Genomic DNA, 12491 nt, shown 5'->3' on the forward strand with positions numbered 1-12491 from the left:
CAACGGAGATCTCAGGGAGTCGATCAGGATCTCAGGAGAAGCTGCAGCGGATCTGTCTTGGTGGAGCGTGGAGGGCAATCTGTCCCAAGGAAAGCCCTTCCATCTACTTCCATCGGTGGCCACAGTGATAACGGATGCATCCACTTTAGGGTGGGGTGCGCATCTGGGGGATCTGGAGATCAAAGGACTTTGGTCTCCAGAGAAAAGGTTGCTTCACATCAACCTTCTGGAATGGCGGGCGATTCGTTTGGCGCTCAAGGCCTTCCTTCTCTTCCCTTTGCGGTCAGTCTGTTCAAGTCCTGACGGACAACACTACCACGATGTGGTATGTCAACAAGCAGGGAGGAGTGGGGTTGCATTGTCTCAGCAGAGAGGCTCTGCGTCTCTGGTCCTGGGCTCAGGACCATCAATCAGATTTGTCTGATGGCAAATCATCTGGCCGGTGTGCTGAACGTACGTGCGGACAGTCTCAGTCGGCAGTTCTTCGCCGACCACGAGTGGAGGCTCCATCTGGAGGTGGTTTGTTACGTCTTTCGGACGTGGGGAACCCCTCGGGTGGACCTGTTCGCCGCCCGCGAGAACGCGCACTGCCCGTCATTTTGCAGTCTCCAGTATCCGATGCAGGGGGCGTTGGGGGCGCGTTTCAGTTGAGTTGGGACTCGCAACTCCTTTACGCGTTTCCTCCCATACCTTTGATTCCTCGGGTTCTGAGGAAGATTCGCCAAGACCGGGCCCAAGTTATTTTGGTCGCCCCGGATTGGCCAAGAAGGGTGTGGTATACAGATCTTCTCCACCTCTCCTCGTGCCCTCCGCTCCGTCTCCCTCTGAGGGCAGACCTCCTCTCACAGTCGGAGGGGCAGGTTCTACACCCCCACCTCCAGAACTTACACCTTCATGCCTGGAGATCGAACGGGGCAACCTGAATTCCTTCTCTCTCCCGCCAGATGTGGTGGATGTTATTTTATCGGCCAGGCGACACTCCACCAAGTCCGGTTACTCATATAGGTGGTCTAAGTTTGTTAAATGGTGTGGAGAGAGATCCATTGACCCTTTAAAAGCCCATCTTTCTGATGTGCTTCAGTTTGCTCTTTCCTTGGCTCAGCAGGGCTGTGCTGTGGCCACGGTCAAGGGCTATCTTTCGGCCTTATCGGCTTTTCTATGTCTTCCTGATCACCCATCATTGTTTAAATCTCCGATTGTACTAAGGTTTATCAAGGGCCTTACAAACAAGTTTCCTCCTGCTCCTTTTGTAATGCCATAGTGAGACCTTTATCTTGTCTTAACTTTTCTGATGGGGTCCCCGTTTGAGCCTCTTCATAGTTGTCCTCTGAGGCTGTTGTCCTTTAAGACGGTCTTTCTTGTAGCCATAACCTCGGCAAGGAGGGTGAGTGAGTTTCAAGCTCTTAGTTCTAAACCCCCTTTTCTAACATTACATGCTGAAAGGATGGTACTTAGGACCAGGGCTGCTTTCCTACCTAAAGTAGTTACTCCGTTTCATTTGGGGCAGTCTATTACTCTCCCTGTTTTTATCCACCTCCTCATCCCTCCAAAGAGGAGGAAAGACTTCATCGCCTGGACCCAAAGAGAGCTGTGAGCTTTTACTTGGACAGAACGAAGGACTTTCGTCTGGACGATCAGCTCTTTGTGGGTTATGTTGGTTGTTCTAAAGGAAGAGCGGTGCACAAGCGCACTTTATCGAGATGGATCATCCTTGCCATCAAGATCTGCGATGCCCTGGCTGGTAAGGTTCCTCCTGAGGGTATTAGGGCTCCTTCAACTAGAGCTAAATCATCTACATCTGCTTTGGCCAGGGGTCTTCCTGTGGCATATATTTGTAAAGCCGCGACTTGGGCCTCCCTCCATACTTTTGCAAAGCATTATTGCTTGGACTCCGAGATGAGGAGGGTGGCCACTTCGCGCGCTCTGTCTTGCAACACTTTCTGGTATAGGAAAGGTGGACACCCTCCTCCGGTAGTGGGGACTGCTGTGGGAATCTATTCACAAGGTGAGGAATCCACTGGCAGATGTATCCATCAGAAGAACAAGTTACTTACATTCGGTAACGCTTTTTCTGGTGGATACAGTATCTGCCTGTGGATTCCTCACTGGCCCGCCCTCCTCCCCGTTGTCCACCTTTGTATACCTTAAAAGTTGTCTTGTTTGAGATGTTGTTATGCTTTCTGGTACATTGGTAGGAAATGCTTGTTTTATTTAGCTTTCCTTTTGTTTATGTACTATGTATATTTGATTGTATGTTGTATACTTTGAATTTGTCGTTGGTCCACCTGTGCGCCTTGGGGGCACGGAAAAAATGGGTGGAACTGACGTCATCACGCCGACGTGGCTCTCTTATGGCTCCGGAGATGTCATACGGAGTCGCGAGCGGAGCCGATGCATTATGACGTGGTCCACGTCGGCTTAGAGAGCTGGGGAAAAAAGTTCTGTGGAATGCTGGCACAGGGAATATTCACAAGGTGAGGACTCCACAGGCAGATACTGTATACACCAGAAAAAGCGTTACCGAAGGTAAGTAGCTTGTTCAGCGGGTGGTGTCAGCTGATTGGTTGTTCTCTTAAGTTTGTTCTTTTTTAAAACAAGGACCTAGATATGTTACTAAATATGAGGCCTTAGGCCTTTTACCTTCTATGTCTAATGTGACATTACCTTTATAAATGTACCGGGGACTCCCATCTCGATGACGGGAAATGATTCAAGCATGTAAATCTATGAAAAATACCAATACTGGATAACTGTAGTAACAGGTAAGTAACTCATTTAATTTAAATGATGGTATGATGGGAAAGGTGTGGCGCAGTGGAAGAGCGGCTGACTATGGAGCGCGTGGCCCGCAGTTCGATTGCCAGCGGCAGCTCAGTTCAGCATCACATGACCCTTGGCAATAGCTCACTTAATCTCCCCAATGGCCCTCAGCGCCTTGAAACCCTTGAGGGTGATATGCTTGCACTTTACAAATACGAATTATTATTATTTGTTATTATGGTACAAAGTATGACAAAAGCACAGTTTACAAGAACATACAGAGGTTATAAATGGTAACAACATGGAGTGGGATTGATAAAATATTTAAGGGTGTGCAGAAAAACAATTGCAGTGTATATATAGCAAATTTGAATTGAACTTGAGGTACTTAAAAAATCAAAAACGTTCTCATGCTGTCTTCAGTAAGTGTTAACCTGTTAAATCGAGGCATTGCTTCAGTCCAATATTTCAGTGCTTTGCCCCAATTAAAAGTGCTAAGAGACCAGCTCACCTTATGTGAGCAGTCAAAAGGTAGGTAACCTTTAGGTCTCTCCTCAGAGTAAAAAGTAGTGAATAAGTAGTAGATTTATACTGTCAACTTCTTTCACATGAGGCATTACAAAACATTGAAGAACCCTTCAATAAGTTTGATTTATGATTCCACATAATTTTGCATGGTACCTCTATCACCAATAAAACCCTCTTGGTTTGTGGCCAGTTATACTATCCTGAGCAAATCACTGACTTCTTCCATTATTTTCCTTGTAGTTACTTCAGGAGAAGTTCACAGAGTTTGCCAGTGAAACTGGGAGTCTTGGACACGAGCGGATATCTGCTGTGAACCACATGGTGGATGAGCTTATTGACTATGGTCATGCTGACGCAGCAACAATCGCTGAATGGAAAGATGGCCTCAACGAGGCCTGGGCAGACCTTTTGGAACTAATAGAGACCAGGGCCCAGATGCTGTCTGCTTCCCACGAACTGCACAAGTTCTTTAATGACTGCAAGGAAGTCCTGTCGCAGATTGAGGAGAAAAAGCAGCGCCTTCCTGAGGTGACCTCTCGGGAGTCAAAGACATCTGCTGGCACTCTGCAGAGAATGTTACATTCGTTTGAGCATGATGTTCAGGTATTGGTTACCCAGGTAAGGTGAAGGAAGAACAGAATAGGAGAGATTCAGTAAAGTATATAATTCAAACCCATAGTAATTAACAGTAGGTGTAAAGTCTATGTTATACATCGGTACACATGCTCCACTTACATGCCTATGTGTAGCAGGATGCAGGGAATTTCCCTTTTCAACACCAAAGAAATTCTGTCTACAGAAAGTAAACGTCTCTCTCTCAGGGGATCTCCATTAAAAATCGTAAGTACTGAAAAGTGCCGCTCATGTGCGGAAATCCGAAAGCACTTCTTTAAAATGTACCTTCTTAAGTGTAAACATTTGCCTTACTTCAGAAAGGCCAATACCGGCACATAATTTGTTAAAACCTTTTGAAGCCTATAAAGTGGGCTATATTGGCCAGATAATTTAAATTATATTTTTTTTAAAAGGTCAAAACATTGTTAAAAACTAGGAAACATTTTCAGGACCTGTGTAATTTTATTTTTATAAATATCCTTCACAATTTTTTTTAAAGGAAATGGAGAAGAAGGAATAGGGCATTGTAGACATACGCAGCAGTATTGTAGACATGAAAACTGACACTGCACCTTGATAGTTAGCTAAGTTCTTTTTCCAGATCTTGGTGACAGGATCTTGGAGCACTGAGCTCTCTTGTTTTTTGTTGCTTTTTCTTCACAGACATCTTCTTCGGATTATTTGTCAATAGTTTTACCCTACCTCCAACCTCTAACAAATCCATGAGAGGGAGATCCAAAAAGAGGAGTCCATGAAAACGAAATAGTTCCCATTCAGCCTTGAGGACTTCGATGTCCAAACAAGGTACAGTGGCAAAATGCTCACCGTTGAGAGCGGGGTCAACGTCAAAGAGGAGGCGACATTTGACATTGAGAAACAAGGTCAACATCGAGGGATTCTTTGACGTCGAGACATAGGAGACACTTGACGTTGATAAGTCATTCAATGTCGAGACATACCAGATCTGCTAAGTGGATCAGAAAAGCTAGAGCAAGAAGGTTGCCATCAACTTCTGATTCAGAATAGTCAAAGACGTACTTTCCATCATCCAAAGTAGTTAATCCAGACTCTCCTTAGCCTTTTCCAACACAGCTTCCAGCTACTTCAGTGACTAGACCGCGTACTTCACTCTGCCTCTACCTCAAATGTATAGCAAAAAACACAAGGGGTTGACCCAAATTACCCTCCCTCACCTGGGTACAGAACACTATCATATACAAAAAGATAGGTACGGAGGAATCAATATCCTATTTTTATTTGACCATAGGGAACAATCAATTACCCTATCTGTAGTGCAAAAATCTATAAGAATACATTAAAAAAATCAATTCAAAACACACATTGCCATGGAACCAATCTTTGAAAATGAATCATTATGAAATTCATAAACACAAATACATACAAAAGTACATATATATCTTCTGAGAAGATTACCTCTAAGTGTATCGCCCAGATTAAGTGCGTGAACACTTATCATCAGAAACAATTTGGGTATTGGCAACGTAGATTTCAGTTTATAATTGTTTGTATTGTTTATGTTTATATATATGTACTTTTGTATGTTTTTGTGTTTATGAATTTCATAATGATTCATTTTCAAAGATCGGTTCCATGGCAATGTGTGTTTTGAATTGCTTGTTTAATGTATTCTTATAGAATTTTGTTCTACAGATAGGGTAATTGATTGTTCCCTATGATAAAATAAAAATAAGATATTGATTCCTCCGTACCTATCTTTTTTGAATATGATATGATCTACCTCAAATGTTTTCACTTTCGGGAGTTCCTTCCCCAGTGAGGCCACAAATATCAAAGACTCCTCAGTTTAGATCTAGATCTCGTCACAGATAGTGATCTATAGTGACTTTTACGACATTGCCTTTACCGTTCTATGCACACTTCGTTGAGGCGCTTGCCTAAATGCAGACACAGATATTGACCGAGATACCGTCAAGATCTAGAATGCTTTCATATTATTCAACAACATCTTCAGACACCAGAAGATGTTCACCAACTTTGACTGACTCTCCTCAGGCAAGAGTCTCACCAATTGATGGCATCTGTACTTTTCAAGAAGTACTCATACGAGCAGATACCATATTGAACATTCCATTGCCTTCCCCATCAGCAACGAAGTCTGAGATTTTTTAAATCCTTCACCATATGTCCCTCTCTAGACCACTTCTGCCTCTGTTTCCAGGCTTATTAGAACCAGCTATGGAGCTTTTCCTCACACCAGCTTCAGCCAATGCGACTCTATCTAGACTTCAGAAAAAATAAAAACCTCCTGAGCAGGACCATTATTTCTGCATTCAGATCCTTCTCCTGATTCAGTGATAGTTTTGCCTGCAGAGAAGATTCTCTTAACCAACCCTTCGTCCATGGTCCACCAGACAAAGTTGAAAACTTGACGAGGTGGGGCGTAAATGTTCTGGACTGCAGCTTCACACATGAGGTCTGTGAGCGCATTTGCTGTCTTAGGCAGATATGACAAGTTTTATGGGACTCCCTACAACAATTTGTGGGTGATCTCCCAAGAGACCGCAGAGAAAACTTTATAGAGATTATGAATGAAGGCATGATGGTCTGTAGCCAGGTAATCAGCTCTGCTGCTGATTCTTCCTTGCTAGCAGCTCATGATTATTGCCACAGATTATCTCTCAGGAGACATTCTTGACTTTGTTTAACAGCTCTGAAGCAGGAATCTCAACAGAGAATTATCAACCTCCCTTTCTCTGGTACCCCGTTATTTGGGAGCCATACAGATGACGAGATGCTTCATATAAAAAACGCAAGGGAAACCCTGAAAGCAGTTTGTCTGGAAAACTTAAGAAACAGATAAAATATTGTTACAGAGCTTACAAGAAATATTATTATCCTCAGAGGGTTCAGCCTCCTTGATGGCTTCAAGGACACCACCAACAGCAACAAAGGCCTTTCCAGCAACATTAACAATGCTAACCAAAAGAAAGAGGTGGTCACCTAACTGCTCAAACAAGTAAACCTCCTGCGGGTTCCAAATAATTATCCTCTGCTTCCCCTTCTTCTGTTACCCATTCCGGAAGGGGGAAGTATTACCAAATATCTAAAAGAGTGGAATCCTATCACAAAATACGCTTGGGTTCTGAATATCGTAAAGAACAGTTACTGACTCGGATTTACCAATCCACCACCAAACATTCCACCAAAATCGTCCAGTCAACATCTAGGGATGCTGCAGTCATAAGTGAACATTCTTCTGCAAAAGCATACGGTGGAGACTGTACCCTTCAACCAAAGAGGAAAAGGAATTTATTCCTGCTATTTTTTGTGTGAAAAAGAAAGGTCCAAAAAACAAATTCAGACCCATACTAAATCTGAAAGTCACAAACAAACTATTCTGAATGCTAGCATTACATCACATTTATCGACGGCTCTATCAAGGGCACTGACTCTGTTCCGTAGATCTTCAAGATGCATGCTTTCATATCCTGATAGCCAGAAAACACCGCACATTCCTAAGATATGTAGTAGTACACAACCATTACCAGTACAATGTACTTTCTTTTGGCCTCAAACTTTCTTAAAGTGCATTTCAGTGGTTGCCGCAAACCTCAGGAAACTCAGAATTTGTTTATCCATATCTAGACAACTGGCTTATAAAGGGGTCAACACACCAACAAGCTCGACAACATTAGCAAGTCACTGTTTCTATTCTCAGTTGATTAGGTCTACACATCAATCACCAGAAATTAACCTCATCACCAGTACAGTCTCTTCATTACCCAGGAGCAACTATCAACACTATAACTGCAAAGGTATATCCTTCAAAGGAGCGACTTTTATCCATACATTTGAAATCTCAATCTTTCATGAAAGTTTTCTATCCAACTGAGAGACAAGTGTAATCTTTTCTGAGCTCAATGGCATCCTACATGTTCGAGGCATGTGGGCTGCTGAATTCATATCTGTGCATAGATCGCCGCCTAGTGTTGGGTCCGGATGTTTGCACGTTGTTGTCCTGGAAGAGTCTTCGAAGTATCCTGGGATAGGTGACTCCTCCCCTGGACTACAGTGCGCATGGGCATCCTCTCCATCCTCAGATTGTTTTTTTCCGCCATTGGGTTCGGATGTGCTTATCTTGACTCAAGTTAGGAAAAACTTTTTCCAGGCCAAAAGGCCTTTAGTTCGCGTCGGTACTGTTCCCGATCAGTATCGATAGTATCTTTGTTAGTTTACTAACTTCAAGAACAACTTTTTTGCATCTTACCCGACCATCGACCCGACATCGACGATGGAATCGAGGACACCATTCAAGCGGTGTCCTGTATGCAATGCGAAATATCCCCATGTCGACGTCCACCCGGTGTGCAACAAATGCCTTTCACCGGATCACGACGAGTCCACATGTATGGCCTGTGCCCGATTCCGATCCAAGAAGACTCTCCGGAATCGACGAGCAGCGAGACTTGAAGCGCAGCAAGCGGCACCGGCCCCGACCAACATCTTCAGCGCCGAGGACGAAGATGTCGAAGACGTGGAGAACATACCCTCCAGCCCCGCTTCCGAACACGACTCCGGATCGGAAGACATCGAAGAATGACTCTTTCACAGAGATGAAGCCGACACCGAGGTAGGAGACTACGATGAGGCCTTAGGGGCCGAAGAGAGTAGCTCCGGTGACGAGCAAGGCCTACCCGTACAGACTGAGGATATCCCAGTGCACCAGTCTATGGCTCAGGTCGAGGGATCGCCTTCGGGCCTTACCCAAGACCTATCCCGCAGTTCTTCGGCCCCGCCCTCTGGCCCGGCCTCGGGCATTCAGCGGCAGCCATTACTACCCAAAACGGCTGGTTTCCCTTCTTCGAAACCGAAACCGAAAGCTGTATTGGTTCATCAGAAACCGAAACCGAAAGTGACGCTGGTCGGATCGAAGCCCACCACACCTTCGACGCCAGCCAAACCCGTCGGCACCGACCGCACCAAACGAGACTTCGGTGCCGAGCTTGCAGCAGCCGACGTCGGCGCCGACACACGGAAAAAGACCTTCGGTACCGCCAAACCTACTCGGCTCCCGGCACCGAAACAATCGGCTCCGGCCACAAAGGTCAAACTGGCTGCTGCGTCTCACACCGCTTCGAAAGCAGCACCAAAGGCACAATCATCGACGCCGTCGACGGCTACTACCTCTCATCGACTCGATGACCCAGTTGCGCCGAAGAAGTCCACGCCCGCCTCTACAGAACCGGTCGGCGCCAAAGAACCGGTGGCGCTCCAGGTGCGGCAAGTTGCAGCGTCCCTGCAACGCATCAAAGACAAGGCAGTCCTCCAGGACACGTCAGGCTCCGAGCCGAAAAAAGCTCAAACAGCTTCTCCGGCACCGGCCAACATCACTTTTGGCCTGCCACCATCCACGGCCCCAAAACTGTTCCAAATCAGAACACGTGTCACCCACACCACGATCACGCCTGCCGAACGCTCTCCTGCAGAGACGTCACCATCACACATCATCGATGCCGACACCGGCAGAATGATGCTCCACAAGAGGAGAATAACTTCCGAGCCAGCTTTGGACTCCTACCGGATCCCGCTAAAGAAAAAGCTGCCAGTGGCTTCGGAACCAGTTCTTTACGAACCTCTCCATTCCTCTTACCAAGATCCACAGTCCTTCTCTCCCACACACTCCGAAACAGACGTTTTGGAGGACTACATAAGTGACCACGTCCCCTACCCCGGAGAGATGGACCCTGAAGGCCAACAGGACCCTGACCAAGCTTGGGATGATCCTGTAGACCCGGGTGCACCTATGGATACACAGGACCCACAGCTATATGGAGCAAAAACGTCTCCCACAGAGGACACTGCCGCATTCAACGCCCTCATTGAACGTGCTGCGGCCAATCATGGTGTGCAACTCCACTCTGACACCGTCGAGGACGACTTTCTCATGGATACTTTCGCATCCTCAGAAAGGAATATCAAAACTCTACCCATGTTGAAAGGTGTCCTCAAACCAGCAAAGGACATTTTCAAAGAACCCACCAGGGCAAGAGTAATAAACCCCAGGATCGACAAGAAATACAGATCGGCGCCTGGGGACCCTACCTACATTAGAGGCCAGTTACCTCTGGATTCCATAGTAGTCGCGAATGCTCGCAAACGGACACACTCGCAAACGACAGGGGATGCTCCTCCCCCGGACAAAGAGTCCAAGGTGCTAGAGACCTCCGGCAATCGGGTTGCAGCCCAAGCAGCTAACATATGGCGTATTGCCAATACTCAGGCGCTCCTAGCTCGCTAAGATCGCGCACATTACGACACATTAGAAACATTACTCCAACATCTCCCTGACCAATTCAAAGAGGGAGCAGAGATCCTCATCAGGGAGGGACAACTCCTCACAAACGCATCCATTAAGTGTGCACTGGATGCCGCGGATACAGCTGCCAGAGCCATAAACACTAGCGTCATGTTGCGACGACACGCCTGGTTACGAATCTCCGGATTCAAACCTGAGGTACAAAATAACATCCTCAACCAGCCTGTCAACCCCGACTACTTATTCGGGCCAGAGGTTGACACCACCCTAGAAAAAATAAAAAAGGACACAGACACTGCAAAGTCCATGGGGGCTCTCCAAACGCAGTCCTTTCGGAGCGGCTCCTTTCGTCGCCCCGGAAATAGAGGAGCAGGTAGAGGACAGGGGTCACAGCAAACCTACAACAACGGAAACACACAAAGTTCCTACGATAAAAGCACCCGGGGTGGATATCGTGGCTCAAGCACAAAGGGCAGAGGACGCGGATACGGCAACACCAGGTCCTCCCCCAAGAACAAACAGTGACGCCCTCTCCCTTCCTCCCGACCACATAACACCTGTCGGGAGAAGGCTACAAAGGTTCCTGTCCACGTGGAACTCCATCACCACGGACAGGTGGGTCAAAGATATTGTCAAACACGGTTACTGCCTAGAATTAACCTCAACTCCACCCACCATACCTCCAAAACACCGTCCTATGTCCTCAGAGCACTTAACGCTCTTACAGCAGGAAGTGCTAAGTATGCTACTAAAAGGCGCAATAGAGGTCGTACCCGTCCACGAGCAAGGTACGGGGGTGTACTCCCTGTACTTTTTAATACCGAAAAAGGACGGGTCACTCAGACCTATACTAGACCTGAGAGCCCTCAACCGCTACATTCTCTCCGAGCATTTCCACATGCTCACCCTACAACAAGTCCTCCCGCTGCTCAAACAGGGAGACTTCCTGGCCACACTGGACCTCAAAGATGCGTATTTCCACATACCCATTCACTCCTCACACAGAAAATACCTCAGGTTCACTGTTCAGGGGCAGCACTACCAATTCAAAGTCCTTCCCTTCGGCGTGACAACAGCACCCAGAGTTTTCACAAAGTGCCTAGCTACTGTGGCTGCACATCTATGGAGGCAACACATACACGTCTACCCTTACCTGGATGACTGGCTTGTTCAAGCAAAGTCAGCCCGGCAATGTGCCAGCCACATGTCCCGCACCATTCACCTCCTTCACAGTCTGGGGTTCTCACTAAATTACCCAAAATCACATCTCCAACCCGCACACGTACAACAGTACCTAGGTGCGACCATAGACACTCTGGCGGCCACAGCTCAGCCAAATTTAGTGAGAATCAACAGCATGCAAATGCTGATTTCCAAGTTCAAACTACAACACTCCCTTCCCGCGCGAGTGTTCATGCAGTTGATAGGCATGATGGCCTCCTGCATTTTCATAGTCCCACACGCGAGACTACATATGCGCCCGCTTCAGGAGTGCTTAGCACGTCAATGGAATGAGGCTCAAGGACAACTAAAAGACCTAGTGTTGGTGAGCGGTCGGGCATACAACTCTCTGCAATGGTGGAATCCACAAAACCTTTGCAAGGGCCGACCGTTCCAAGAGCCTGTTCCACAACCGTTCCAAGAGCCTGTTCCACAGATAATACTGACAGCGGACGCGTCTCTTCAGGGATGGGGAGCTCATGTACTCAATTACACAGTGCAGGGACTATGGACAACACAACAAAAGAAGATGCACATCAACCTTCTAGAACTGATGGCAATCTTCCTGGCTATGAAAGCATTCAAAGTACACTTGTGCAACAAAGTCGTGTTGATCCGGACGGACAACATGACCGCCATGTACTACATACAGAAGCAGGGAGGAACACACTCTCCACAGTTGTCTCATCTGGCTCAGAGCATGTGGAAGTGGGTCATTCAGAGGAACATGATCCTCATGGCGGAACACCTCCCCGGCAAGGACAACCAGATGGCGGATCTGCTCAGCAGACACAGCCACCAGAAGCACGAGTGGGAGTTACACCCATCAGTACTCCAACCGTACTTCCAGCAATGGGGTCATTCAGAGATAGACCTATTCGCCACAAGCGAAAACGCAAAATGCCAAAGCTTTGCCGCCAGGTTCCCACATCCGCAGTCGCAGGGCAATGCGATATGGACGAACTGGTCCGGCAGATTTGCGTACGCTTTTCCCCCAGCGCTGTTGATACCGCTGGTGGCTCGCAAACTCAGACAACACTCACTGACACTCGTCCTGGTTGCTCCAACG

General features: G+C 47.0%; 1 protein-coding gene across 2 annotated transcripts in view; it reads left to right on the top strand.

Annotated features, from left to right (window-relative positions):
- Window positions 1–12491, top strand: part of SPTBN4 (spectrin beta, non-erythrocytic 4) — a 1597753-nt gene that overhangs the window by 1133499 nt on the left and 451763 nt on the right. For both annotated transcript variants that reach the window (XM_085625377.1, XM_085625378.1), the window contains one exon: window positions 3529–3906. In XM_085625377.1, the coding sequence (XP_085481503.1) occupies window positions 3529–3906 (378 nt within the window). The remainder of the gene's footprint in view (window positions 1–3528; window positions 3907–12491) is intronic.

Source organism: Triturus cristatus, chromosome 9 (assembly GCF_964204655.1).
Source record: "Triturus cristatus chromosome 9, aTriCri1.1, whole genome shotgun sequence".
Taxonomy (NCBI): Eukaryota; Metazoa; Chordata; class Amphibia; order Caudata; family Salamandridae; genus Triturus; species Triturus cristatus.